Source organism: Oncorhynchus keta, chromosome 23, assembly GCF_023373465.1.
Source record: "Oncorhynchus keta strain PuntledgeMale-10-30-2019 chromosome 23, Oket_V2, whole genome shotgun sequence".
Lineage (NCBI taxonomy): Eukaryota > Metazoa > Chordata > Actinopteri > Salmoniformes > Salmonidae > Oncorhynchus > Oncorhynchus keta.
In genome coordinates, this window is record NC_068443.1 from 20,833,219 (window position 1) to 20,847,906 (window position 14,688).

General features: G+C 41.5%; 1 protein-coding gene across 5 annotated transcripts in view; it reads right to left on the reverse strand.

Moving 5' to 3' along the window:
- Positions 1-3,429: 3,429 nt before the first annotated feature.
- The window catches only part of LOC118377994 (dystrobrevin alpha-like), a 38,427-nt gene continuing 27,168 nt past the window's right edge, over positions 3,430-14,688 (reverse strand). For 3 of the 5 annotated variants that reach the window (XM_052476798.1, XM_052476800.1, XM_052476799.1), the window contains exons 16-21: positions 6,212-6,371; positions 6,027-6,116; positions 5,832-5,931; positions 5,583-5,717; positions 5,434-5,467; positions 3,430-5,256 (exon numbers count right to left, since the gene is read on the reverse strand). In XM_052476798.1, the coding sequence (XP_052332758.1) occupies positions 5,455-5,467; positions 5,583-5,717; positions 5,832-5,931; positions 6,027-6,116; positions 6,212-6,371 (498 nt within the window). In that variant the 3' untranslated portion in view covers positions 3,430-5,256; positions 5,434-5,454. Of the gene's footprint in view, positions 5,257-5,433; positions 5,468-5,582; positions 5,718-5,831; positions 5,932-6,026; positions 6,117-6,211; positions 6,372-7,883; positions 14,431-14,688 lie in introns of those variants that run through there. The other 2 variants (XM_052476802.1, XM_052476801.1) reach the window with 1 other exon arrangement.

Below are 14,688 nucleotides of genomic sequence, written 5' to 3' on the forward strand. Positions count from 1 at the left end.
TGGCCAGATCAATGAATACGGCTGCACAGTAATGTTTCTTATCGATGGCGGTTAAGATATCGTTTAGGACCTTGAGCATGGCTGAGGTGCACCCATGACCAGCTCTGAAACCAGATTGCATAGCAGAGAAGGTATGGTGAGATTTGAAATGGTCGGTAATCTTTTTGTTGACTTGGCTTTCGAAGACCTTAGAAAGGCACGGTAGGATAGATATAGGTCTGTAGCAGTTTGGGTCAAGAGTGTCCCCCCTTTGAAGAGGGGGATGACCGCAGCTGCTTTCCAATCTTTGGGAATCTCAGACGACACGAAAGAGAGGTTGAACAGGCTAGTAATAGGGGTGGCAACAATTTAGGCAGATAATTTTAGAAAGAAAGGGTCCAGATTGTCTAGCCCGGCTGATTTGTAGGGGTCCAGATTTTGCAGCTCTTTCAGAACATCAGCTGACTGGATTTGGGAGAAGGAGAAATGGGGAAGGCTTGGGTGAGTTGCTGTGGGGGGTGCAGTGCTTTGGGTAGGAGTAGCCAGGTGGAAAGCATGGCCAGCCGTCGAAAAATGCTTATTGACATTCTCAATTATAGTGGACTTATCAGTGGTGTTTCCTATCTTCAGTGCAGTGGGCAGCTGGGAGGAGGTGTTCTTATTCTCCATGGACTTTACAATGTCCCAGAACTTTTTTGAGTTAGTGTTGCAGGAAGCAAATTTCTGCTTGAAAAAGCTAGCCTTGGCTTTTCTAACTGCCTTTGTATAATGGTTTCAAGCTTCCCTGAACAGCTGCATATCACGGGGGCTGTTCGATGCTAATGCAGAACGCCATAGGATGTTTTTGTGTTGGTTAAGGGCAGTCAGGTCTGGGGAGAACCAAGGGCTATATCCGTTCCTGGTTCTAAATTTCTTGAATGGGGCATGCTTATTTAAGATGGTTAGGAAGGCTTTTTTTATAACCAGGCATCCTCTACTGACGGGATGAGATCAATATCCTTCCAGGATACCCCGGCCAGGTCGATTAGAAAGGGCTGCTCACTGAAGTTTTTCAGGGAGCGTTTGACAGTGATGAGTGGAGGTTGTTTGACTGCTGACCCATTACGGATGTAGGCAATGAGACAGTGATCGCTGAGATCTTGGTTGAAGACAGTAGAGGTGTATTTAGAGGGCAAGTTGGTTAGGATGATATCTATGAGGGTGCCTGTGTTTAAGGCTTTGGGGAGGTAACTGGTAGGTTCATTGATAATTTGTGTGAGATTGAGGGCATCAAGCTTAGATTGTAGGATGGCTGGGGTGTTAAGCATGTTCCAGTTTAGGTCACCTAGCAGCATGAGCTCTGAAGATAGATGGGGGGTAATCAGTTCACATATGGTGTCCAGAGCACAGCTGGGGGCAGAGGGTGGTCTATAGCAGGCGGCAATGGTGAGAGACTTATTTTTAGAGAGGTGGATTTTTAAAAGTAGAAGTTCAAATTGTTTGGGTACAGACCTGGATAGTAGGACAGAACTCTGCAGGCTATCTTTGCAGTAGATTGCAACACCGCCCCCTTTGGCAGTTCTATCTTGTCTGAAAATGTTGTCATTTGGGATGAAAATTTCAGAGTTTTTGGTGGTCTCCCTAAGCCAGGATTCAGACACAGCTAGAACATCCGGGTTTGCAGAGTGTGCTAAAGCAGTGAATAAAACAAATTTAGGGAGGAGGCTTATAATGTTAACATGCATGAAACCAAATATTTTTAACATCATCCATGTAAGAGTCACAGCAAAATTGACTGGGGACAAGAACTGTGACATGTTTTTCTCTCCTGAGGCTCTGTTGAAAGGAGTGATAACTGGACTGGCATTAAGTGTTGAGGAGGGTTTGGTGAAGTTGATGATGAAGTTGAAGACTCCCGCTGTCTGTGACAACCACCTTTTGGTGCGACACAGACCCGGTGGAGAGTATGGTGAAACAGAGAAGACACTGCCTGTACTACTGAATATTGATGCAGAGTTTTTTACCAGATAAAGTCAAGTTAGGATGTGCGAGTTATCCCGTGAGAGATTTTGTCCCAAACCCATTACGGTGTTTTAGATGTCAAGCTTATGGTGTTGGCAGCAGTCTGTAGGAGGGAGATTTCTAGATGTGAGAACTGTGTAGGAGGACACGAGGCAAAGGAATTTGTAGTAACGGTGGAAAAAGTTGTGTGTGTAAACTGTAGGGTTACGCATGGTGTTGGAGATCAGAGGTGTCCGATGAGACAAAGACATGTTGAGGTTACCAGGATCAAAGTAGTGCAGAAGGTGTGGTATGCTGAGGCAGTGATGAGAGTAGTCGAGGAAGATTGGTCCAGGGTGAGAGATCCTAAGAGGATCCCCCGTGAGTAGGCCGATGTCAATAGAGAGTGATAGGAATAAAATATGCTTCAGTAAGGTTGGTATTTTTGGCGTTCATGGCCAATCAGAGGATAGAAGTTGTGATGGCAGCTGCGGAGAAGTACTTGGGTGTATGAGATTTTACTGCAGAAGAGTTACAAGGTGTTTTGAACGATAGTGTCCCGTCCTCCCAGGCTGTTGGTCTGATGTAGGATCAGATAGAGCCAAAGTAGTGGAATAATGATGAGGTTTTAATGGGTGTAGGGTTAGTTGGTAGGGCATCTTTTTCACAAAGTGTAATGAATTCATTCTCCAGAATAGTTAGGCTGATATAGAGCCAAGAAAGCAGGAGGAGTGATGCACCTATAACATTTTTTTGCGGACCTCCATAATACCAAAGAAGAAGAATATACTTGTTGAACAGCAGGGGGCACTCAAGTCCTACCTAGAGGGATGAAGACAGAACAATGGAGTGGCATGTCAAGCAAGAGCAGGAGAGCAGAAACAGAGGACAGAGCAGGCAAAGCAATGAAACGATGGTGTCAAGTTTCATAAATAAGTTAGGAGCAAGAAAGCATGAAATGTCATTAGCATTTAAGATTACCTTGGCTGAAATGCTTCGGCAAAGGCCTTTTCTTTGGCCCAAGGGGTTATTTGACATACTTTCAGACATTCAGTACCCAGCTGCTGCGTTCAATTTTTCTACTGATATAAATTCTTAGGAAATCATGTCAACTTGAAGGCTACTTCTGAATTCGACAGAGACCCTATCTTATTGACAGTAGCCAAGGGATACACCTACAGTTTGTGTGAGGTTATACACATGTAGTGATCTTATCTAGCAATGGTTGTCTGCTCTTTTGTTCTAACTGGGAGGGTGTGTGATGAATTAAATGCAGTGAGCTAGAAGCATTGAACTCGTGACAGATAATAAATTGTGGGGCAGTAAAGCAAACCTATGGGAATTCATAGTGCTATCCTGGAATCCAAACTGATATTCTCAGTTTCATCATTGTTTCAAACAGATATCAGTTTGGATTCCAGGCTACGTAGGTGCCTTTTATAAGCAATGGATAAAAAGAAGAGAAAGAGCTCATAGGCAACAACATTATCATGTTGTGTCAATTCTTTATTATGCATCATCACCACCATGCAAAATCACTTATACGAACTAGCTTAAAAATCATACCAGATATATTTCACACATTTATTGGCTTGCACCACATATTTTAAAGTGACTGGGTAACATTTACACACAATGAGCTTGGTTACCAAGTGTGTGACTGTGAGTGTATGTTTGTGAGAGATTTGTGTGTGAGTGAGTATAAGAACGCTAATAATTTGGTCATAAATGACAATGCAACTTCAAAATCTACGGTAAAACAGAAGATATTGATTCTAAAACATGGTAAACAAACAATGTCCTCTGTTCTTGCAAGTGTAAACCTTCGAATCTGGAGTGTTATATGTACTGTACTGTCCATTCTATCTACTATGTACTGTCTACGTACTGTATTCCCTACTCCAATTTAATTTATGTCGTCACATCTTCAAACCTCAAGCAGCTATTAATAAAATAAAATCAACTATAACTCTTAATCAAAGTATAGCTATTAGTTAACAAAATCCTTCAGTAGACAATATCACTTTCCAGCATTAGATGTATCATAGGTTCAGCTACTTTGTCTTATACTGTCTGATTCTCTTAGTATCACCTAACGGCTTAATACTCCAGGTGGAATTAAATAAAATTTGCAAATGTGGCATACACAACATGCAGAAGAGGGCAAATAACATTGTTCCTCTTCTGCAGTTGTATTACGTAATACAGTACTATTAACTACTAGGCAATACTTGTGGGTGAAATAAACAAAGTGATTTTGACAGTGAATATAAATGTATCAGTGGCTGAAACAATGTTAGCTACAGTACATGCTGCATTGAAGGTCTGACTGTACTCCATCCAAATGTGACCTAAGCTAACCAGCTAAGGCAAATAAAATGACAAGCCACTCAATCAAAAAGCTAAACAGTCAAACAACAAATACAAAAGCGATACAACACCAGTATCATTCGACTGATGCGCCAACCAGGTCATAGCGTCAGACATACTGTCGCTACCCTCTGGGTTATAGACAGTTGTGCCTCAGTTTACACATATACCAAGTTTACTATTTGGTTTAAAAAGCAATCTCACCAGCAATACACCTACAGCAGGGGTGTTAAACATACGGCCCGGCCCGCAGGTCGGAGGGTGTCCAATCTGGCCCGTGGGTGGTTGGAGTAAAAATATACTTTAAAATGAAGAAAAAAAGGACTAAAATCTAATTACAACTGTGTAGAAATGATATTGGACCTATACTCATAGTTTCTTGACAGTCCAGCTCGCTAATAAACTCTAAACAGTCAGAGAGCATAGAAAATTCCCAAAATGATGGATAGAGGACAATTTTTTGCAAATTTTGACAGCAAGGAAATATTTTAAACAATTCAGTGCGACCCTCCGGACCTCGTTGAAGACCGAATGTGGCCCCAGGGAAAAATGAACTACAGTATATACTTGCACAATTCTTCAACAACTCATACCCCAAAATAATATGATTAAAAATCAAGTAATTCTCAACAAAGTTATTCGATTTTATGGCACCGGTGGTATAATAGACAGCTGTTATGTTTAATAATCCCTCCATATCGGTTCACAGTATTCACTTAAAAATGCTGTTGGTTTAAAAAATAGATCTTTACATAATATGTTGGATTTAGCAGTGTCATAACTGTGATCCTTCCTCCTTGTCACTTCTTTTTTAGTTTGACTTGCATGCATGTGGACCATCATCTCTCCACAGCCTTCTCTACATGCCTTCTCTTCTCATCCATCTTCCAGTGTTTTTCTACTTTTGTGGCTTTTCATATTGCTTACCTGTTGAGAGGACAGGGAGTTAAATACTCTGCCCATTTGTACTGGAATATAGCGTAGTGAGAAAAAATATATTCCAGGCAGTGAATGAAATAAACACAGAAGATGAATAGTTATTATTTTTGTGCAGTGAACATCAAATGGTAAGAACATGTCAAAAAAATGAATTAGTCGTCTTACCAGGAGACTTGTTAAACAAGGTCATTGCTGCAAAGTCACCTGTACCGCACCAAGAAAACAACCAAAATGAAGTGAGAAGAATTCAAGGAATTTAAAAGGAATGTGTTTTGAAATGCACTTATTTTCCATAATAATAACTCAAACCATAGGTCACCATATGGGGTTTATCTTGCTCCCGTCTGTGTTTTAGTAGGTCCCCCATCTTCAGCTCATCCTCCAGCACCTGAACCAAGTCGTTCTCATAGCACTCCTCCTCAACTCCACCAGGGTTCCTGCCACCAAGACTATGGAGGTAAATCCAACATTACCATACTGCAATCTTCTGTATATAATTTTGAGCTTTTATAGAGATTCATAAAGCATATCTACACACTGTGCATACTTCATACTGTAGTTACCGTGGTTTAGTGGTCATCTGTGCTAGAAGATCGGAAGTGGGAGAGGAGAACAGTCCATCTGTCTGAGAGTCCATGTTGCTCTCTGATTGACTTCCAGCCGCTGGAGAAGACAAAACACACGCAGCTTTAAAATGCTCGGAGGATATGAAAGGTATATTTTCAAAAGTCAGAGACACAGTGAGACCATAGTATCACCTGAATTGAGCTCTTTAACCAATGAAGACATGGTGTTGGTGATGGAGTCAGCTGCAACAAGGAGGTCATTTCTCAAGTTCCTCCTGGGGCCTGGAGATAGAACCGAGGCTGGTACAAACACTGGCATTCCAGAACCTGAGGCTACTGCACTCCTAACTGTAAAGGTGTGTGAGTGTGTGTATTACCCTGAGCGAAGGCCTCCTGCACGTCCCCTCCCACACCCATGAGTGAGTCCTGAGGGGTGTGAGTGGGTGTGGTGCCGGCAGACTCTGACTGGGTTGGCATGGGGATGGACCGACTGACTGTGTGGCTGGGAGACGAGCGGGGGGAGCCAGGTCCCTGAGTCTGAAACAGGAAACAGGAAGCATTGGTTAGCGTGACTCTAGGTGTCACTTCCTGTCACTGTTTCAGTAGTAGCAGTAGTACACCAGTGCAGTAACAACCAGTGATCATCCACATTGATCTATCTAATGTTTGTGGAGCTATTTCTATACTGAATGACTCAGTTATTAGGATTCTCATTAGCTACAGCAGCTACTCTTCCTGGGGTACACATACATGACGAAGTACAGAACAGTAATAGATAAGAAGAACATAAGATATTACATTAAATATAAAATAGGGGCATCCCGAGTGGTGCAGCGGTCTAAGGCACTACATCTCGGTGTTGTGAGTTCTATAGGGCGGCACACAATTGGCCCAGTGTCGTCCGGGTTAAAAGAGGGTTTGCCCGGGGGGGCTTTACTTGGCTCATCGTACTCTAGCGACTCCTTGTGGCAGGCCGGGCTACTGCGAGCTGACCTCGGTCATCGGTCGAAAGGTGTTTCCTCTGACACATTGGTGTAGCTGGCTTCTGGGTTAAGCGAGCGGGTGTTAAGAAGCGCGGCTTGGCGGGTCATGTTTTGGAGGACACATGACTCAACCGTTGCCTCTCCCAAGCCAGTTGGGGACTTGCATTGATGAGACAAGATCGTAAAAAAATATGAGTTATATATAGGAAAGACAACTAGAGACAACAAACATGCTATTTACACACTATTCATATATATTAATATTATTATATACAGTACAGTTAAATTAGATCTTTAGAAAGAGGAGATGTGCTGTGGTACAATATGTTTTGTATCTGTTTTTTAAAGATAAACATCTGGTGGCAGAGTATTACATGATGACAAGGCTCCATACAAAACAAAATCTGTTTTTGGTTTGGGTATCGTGAAGAAACCCATAGTGGCATGTCTGGTGGGATATGTATGTCTGTTCAAAGTGTATGCAAAAAGATGATTTAAGTGGTTAGCTATTTTCAACACACAAATGATTCTTAAAAAGACTAGAAGAGAAGTCGTCAATTTCTCCTCAACCATGAAAGACTATCATGCATGTTGTTGATGTTAGCTCAGTGTGTGAAGTTAAGGGTAAGGCGTGTTGCTTTGTTTTGAACCAGCTGCAGCTTTGCGAGGTCTTTCTTTGCTGCACCTGACCATATGGACAGTAATCAAGATCGGACAAGATCAAAGCCTGAACAACTAGTACAGTTGATCTTTGTGTCATAAACTCAAACCATCTTTTAATAACAGACATACCTCTACCTCTTCACAATAACTTTGTAAATATGTCTTGACCCTGATAACTGACCATCCAATTTTACTCCTAGGAGTTCAGCTGCTTTGAACCAAATACAATGCTTTTGGTTTTAGATGTATGTAAGACCAGTTTATTGTTAATTACCCATTCTGACACTGACTATAACACCTAAGAGTCTCATTGAGCTCACTGGCTGTAGGTGCAGATGTGTGGAGTGTGCAATCATCAGCATATATAGTAATTTTGGCTTCTTGTAAGACAAGTGGCAAATCATTTGTAAAAAATAGAGTAGAGTAACGGCCCAAGGGAACTGCCCTGAGGGATACCACACTGTACATATCTGAAGTTCGAGAAGCTTCCATTGAAGAATACTCTCAGAGTTCTGTTGGATAAGTAACTCTCCAACCATGTGATGGCAGGTGAAGTAAAGCCATAACAAGTGAACTTTTTCAATAACGAATTATGATCAATAACATCAAAGGCTGCACTGAAATTTTACACTACAGCTCCAACTATAATCTTATTATCAGAGTTAGTGCAGTGCAGTACAAGTTGAGTGCACTTCCTTATATGCATGTTGAAAGTCAGTAGTTAACTTAACAAAAAAAATAGCACTGTATTTGTTCAAACACAATTCTCTCCATCTGTTTACTAAGAACAGGCAGCAAACTGATTGGGCGGCTGTAAGAGACAGCAAAGGGAACTTTATTATTTTTAGGCAGTGAAATTACTCTAGCTTCCTTCCATGCCTGTGGGCACACACTCCTTTAGGCTTTGGCAAAAGGGGTGGTAATCCAGTCTGCTACCATTCTTAATATTTCACCATTTAGGTTATTTATACCTGGTGGCTTATCATTATTGATGGATAACAACTGTTTTTCCACCTCTTTTGCACAAAATTGACCAAATTCAAAACAGCAATCATTCTCTTTCATTATTAGATCATCAATACACAAATATGATGGTTCAATGTTCAATATTGTCATTTCACTTCTCAGTTTGTCCACTTTACCGGTGAAATAGTAATTGAAATGATTGTCTATATAAAAAGGTTTTGTGATAAATGACCCATCAGCTTCAATGAACGATTATTTGGGTTTTCTGCCCATAATGTCATTATTTTTATAATTTATTTTGTTTTGGTAAAATATACAATACCAGTCAAAAGTTTGAACACAGCTACAAATGTAAGTGTTTTTCTTTATTCTTTACTATTTTCTACATTGTAGAATGATAGTGAATAAATAAAAACTATGAAATTACACATATCGATTCATGTAGTAACCAAAAAAATGTCAAACAAATTAGATTTTAGATTCTTCAAAGTAGCCACCCTTTGCCTTGATGACAGCTTTGCACACTCTTGACATTCTCTCAACCAGCTTCACCTGGAATGCTGGGATGGGATGGCATATTGCTTCAGAATGCTGTGGTAGCCATGCTGGTTAAATGTGCGTTGAATTCTAAATAAATTACATAAAATCTCACCAGCAAAGCACCCCCACACCTTCTGCTCCATGCTTCATGGTGGGAACCACACATGCGGAGATCATCCATTCACCTACTCTGCGTCTCACAAAGACACGGCGGTTGGAACCAAAAATCGAACATTTGGACTCATCAGACCAAAGGACAGATTTCCACCGGTCTAATGTCCATTGCTCGTGTTTCTTGGCCCAAGCTAGTCTCTTCTTCTTATTGGTGTTCTTTAGTAGTGGTTTCTTTGCAGCAATTCAACCATGAAGGTCTAATTCACACAGTCTCCTCTGAACAGTTGATGTTAAGTTGTGTCTGTTACTTGAACTCTGTGAAGCATTTATTTGGCCTACAATTTCTAAGGCTGGTAACTCTAATGAACTTATCATCTGCAGCAGAGGTAACTCTAGGTCTTCCTTTCCTGTGGCGGTCATCATGAGGGCCAGTTTCATCATAGCGCTGCATTGGTTTTTGCATTGGTTTTTGCACTTTCAAAGTTGTTGAAATGTTCCGCAATGATTGACCTTCATGTCTTAAAGTAATGACTGGCTGTCGTTTCCTTTTGCTTATTTGAGCTGTTCTTGTGGCCTTGGTCCTTTACAAAATAGGGCTATCTTCTGTATACCACCCCTACCTTGTCACAACACAACTGATTGGCTCAAACACATTAAGTGTTAACAAATAAACTTTTAACAAGGCACATTTGCTAATTGAAATGCATTCCTGGTGACTACCTCATGAAGCTGGTTGAGAGAATGCCAAGATTGTGCAAAGCTGCCATCAAGGCAGCTAAATATATAGAATCTAAAATATATTTAGATTTGTTTAACACTTTTTGGTGTTTAACCCTAACCCTCATTTCATAGTTTTCATGTCTTCACTATTACTCTACAACGTAGAAAATACTATTACTCTACAACGTAGAATAACTTGAATGAGTAGGTGTGTCCATTTTTTTTACCCCTTTCCTCCCCAATTTCGTGGTAGTTACAATCTTGTCCCATGGCTGCAACTCCCTCAAGGACTTGCGTCGTCTGAAACACAACCCAGCCAAGCTGCACTGCTTCTTGACACACTGCTCGCTTAACCGGAAGCCAGCCGCACCAATGTGTCGGTGTATACATCGTACACCTGGCGACCGAACATGTCAGAATGCATTGCACACAGCCCACCACAGGAGTCGCTAGTGCGCGATGGGACAAGAACATCCCTGCTGGCCAAACCCTCCCCGAACCAGGACGATGCTGGGCCAATTGGGCGCCGTCCCATGGGTTTCCAGGTCACGGCCGGCTGCGACAGAGCCTGGACTCGAACCAGACCACTGTGCAACTCGGGAGGTCCATGACCAAACTTTTGACTTGTACTGTGTATACAGTTGAAGTCGGAAGTTTACATACACTTAGGTTGGAGTCATTAAAACTCCATTTTTAACCACTCCACAAATGTCTTGTTAACAAACTATAGTTTTGGCAAGTATGTTAGGACACCTACATTGTGCATGACACAAGTCATTTTTCTAACAATTGTTTACAGACAGATTATTTCACTTATAATTCACTGTATCACAATTCCAGTGGGTCAGAAGCTTACATACACTACGTTGACTGTGCCTTTAAACAGCTTGGAAAATTCCAGAATATTATATCATGGCTCTAGAAGCTTCTGTTAGGCTAATTGACATAATTTGAGTCAATTGGAGGTGAACCTGTGCAGTTATTTCAAGGCCTACCTTCAAACTCAGTGCATCTTTGCTTGACATCATGGGAAAATCAAAAGAAATCAGCCAAGACCTCAGAAAAAAATGGTAGACCTCCACAAGTCTGATTCATCCTTGGGAGCAATTACAAAACGGCAGAAGGTACCACGTTCATCTGTACAAACAATAGTATGCAAGTATAAACACCGTGGGACCACGCAGCCGTCATACCGCTCAGGAAGGAGACGTGTTCTGTCACCTAGAAATGAACGTACTTTGGTGCGAAAAGTGCAAATCAATCCAAGAAACAACAGCAAAGGACCTTGTGAAGATGCTGGAGGAAACAGGTACAGAAGTATCTATATCTACAGTAAAATGAGTCATATATCGTCATAACCTGAAAGGCCGCTCAGCAAGGAAGAAGCCACTGCTCCAAAACCGCCATAAAAAAGCCACACTATGGTTTGCAACTGCACATGGGGACAAAAATTGTACTTTTTGGAGAAATATCCTCTGGTCTGATGAAACAAAAATATAACTATTTGGCCATAATGACCATCAATATGTTTGGAAGAAAAAGGGGGAGGCTTGCAAGCCGAAGAACACCATCCCAACCGTGAAGTACCGGGGTGGCAGCATCATGTTGTGGGGGTGCTTTGCTGCAGGATGGACTGGTGCACTTCACAAAATAGATGGCATCATGAGGTAGGAAAATTACGTGGATATATTGAAGCAACATCTCAAGACATCAGTCAGGAAGTTAAAGCTTGGCCGCAAATGGGTCTTCCAAATGGAAAATGACCCCAAGCATACTTCCAAAGTTGTGGCAAAATGGCTTAAGGACAACAAAGTCAAGTTATTGGAGTTGCCATCACAAAGCCCTGACCTCAATCCTATAGAACATTTGTGGGAAGAACTGAACAAGCTTGTGCGAGCAAGGAGGCCTACAAACCTGAGTCAGTTACACCAGCTCTGTCAGGAGGAATGGGCCAAAATGCACCCAACTTATTGTGGGAAGCTTGTGGAAGGCTACGTTTGACCCAAGTTAAACAATTTACAGGCAATGCTACCAAATACTAATTGAGTGTATATAAACTTCTGACCCACTGAAATAAATCATTCTCTCTACTATTATTCTGACATTTCACATTCTTAAAATAAAGTGGTGATCCTGACTGACCTAGACAGGAAATTCTTCCTAGGATTAAATGTCAGGAATTGTGAAAAACTCAGTTGAAATGTATTTGGCTAAGGTGTATGTAAACTTCCGACTTCAACTGTACATATTTAGTCACAACATTTCTCAATTGACAGTATATGAACCAATCAGCTGAGCAGCCAGACTTGTTTGCCACCTTTTTTGCATACTTTCTTTGAACCATAACATTTTCAATTCACAATCTTTCCAGAGGGCTCTAACAGTTCTTAGTTAGTTTCTTAACAGTTGCATGTTTGTCAACAATTGGCAAGAATAATATCACAAATACTCCAAGTGTTTTATCTGGATTCTCTTCCTTATACACATCAGACCAACATACCAACATACACTACCGTTCAAAAATATGGGGTCACATAGAAATGTCTTTGTTTTTGAAAGAAAAGCACATTTTTTTGCCAATTAAAATAACATCAAATTGATCAGGCATACAGTGTAGACATTGTTAATGTTGTAAATGACTATTGTAGCTGGAAACTGCTGATTTTTTTATGGAATATCTACATAGGTGTACAGAGGCCCATTATCAGCAACCATCACTCCTGTGTTCCAATGGCACGTTATGTTAGCGAATCCAAGTTTATAATTTTAAAAGGATAATTGATCATGAGATAACCCTTTTGCGATTATGTTAGCACCGCTGAAAAACTGGCCTTCTTTAGACTAGTTGAGAATCTGGAGCATCAGCATTTGTAAGTTCGATTACAGGCTCAAAATGGCCTTTCTTCTGAACCTCGTCAGTCTATTCTTGTTCTGAGAAATGAAGGCTAGAAATGAATGCTTCCATGCGAGAAATTGACAAGAAACTGAAGATCTCGTACAATGCTGTGTACCTTCACAGAACAGTGCAAACTGGCTCTAAGAATAGAATAGATGAGTGGGAGGCCCCGGTGCACAATTGAGCAAGAGGACAAGTATATTAGAGTGCCTAGATTGAGAAACAGACGCCTCACAAGTCTTCAACTGGCAGCTTCATTAAAAAATACCGGCAAGGCCTCCCGGGTGGCGCAATGGTTAAGGGCGCTGTACTGCAGCGCTAGCTGTGCCACCAGAGACTCTGGGTTTGTGCCCAGGCTCTGTCGCAACCAGCCGTGACCGGGAGGCCTGTGGGGCGACACACAATTGGCCTAGCGTCGTCTGGGTTAGGGAGGGTTTGGCCGGTAGGGATATCATTGTCTCATTGCGCACCAGTGACTCCTGTGGCGGGCCGGGCGCACAGTGTTTCCTCCAACACATTGGTGCGGCTGGCTTCCGGGTTGGATGCGCGCTGTGTTAAGAAGCAGTGCGGCTTGGTTGGGTTGTGTATTGGAGGACGCATGACTTTCAACCTTTGTCTCTCCCGAGCCCGTACGGGAGTAGTAGCGATGAGACAAGATAGTAGCTACTAACAATTGGATACCATGAAATTGAGGAGGAAAAGGGGGTTAAAAAAAAGTACCCGCAAAACCCCAGTCTCAATGTCAATAGTGAAGAGGTGACTCTGGGATGCTGGCCTTCTAGGCAGTTCCTCCTGAGAAAACATTTTGTATGATCTCTTATAAATAACTTTAGGCCCTTCCTGGTTATTGCCACAATATTATGGTCACTATGGTTTGGAGCAAATCTCTGCAGCATTGGTGAATATATAATCAATGCAAGTGGATGTCACAGATCCACCACTATTAGACAACACTCTAGTTGGTTGAGTGATAACCTGAGTCATGTTACAGTCATTACTCACAGTAAGAAGCTTCCTCTTGAGAGGACAACTCGATGATTACCAGTCAATGTTCAGGTCACCAATAAAATACATTTCTCTGATAGCATCAGGGTACTTATCTAACATCACACACATTCTCCAGATACTGACACTTTCCATTTGGTGACCTATAGCAGCACCCTAAAAGAAGAGGCTTCAGATGAGGCAGGTGAACCTTCAACCACAGCACTTCTACTTCACTTGTGATGAGATCCTCTCTGAGCTCCCCCTATAGAGATTCCTGTCTTTTCTATAGATGTTATATCCTTGTACTCCTACTGCTGTATCAAAGGTGTGTTATAAGAGGGTCTCAGAAATTGCTAATATATTCATATTATCTAAGATTAGCAAATTACTAATGTCGTGAACTTTGTTTATGAGGTTACATATATTTATGAGGTAACTTTAACCCTTTCCTGGGTATCTTATGCAAAACTCAATGATAATAGGTTGTATTTTTAATTATTCTATTTCTGATAATAAGAAAGAAGGAATTCATGGATTTGTTTGCAGATTCTGTTCAGCAGATGCCTCGTCTGGTTTAGCTCGGCTGCGGCAGGGTGCTCTATTCTTTGTGTTGCTACTGCATAGCTTTCTTGCGGGACTGTTGGTCTCTTGTGATTGGGGTGTTGTCCTGTTAGCATGGGGGGTAGCTGGGTGGGTGGAATTCATGAAGTTATGAATCTCCATAGGTCTGTATGGGGAACATAAAGTAGGGATTGTAGTTTTGGTCAGGAAAACCTCAGGGCCCTACTCCTCATCACTGCGTGAAACCTCTAAGAGTTGTGTCAGTAATAGCATCATTCCAAAATGGTTAATTATAATATTACAAGACCCAGTAATGGAGCAAAAATGGCTAAAGTTCAGGCCAATAGAATTTTCTGCTGAAAAAGCTGTTATGTTAAGCATGTTTATCCAAAAACACATCCATGGTTGGTGAGCAACAAACATT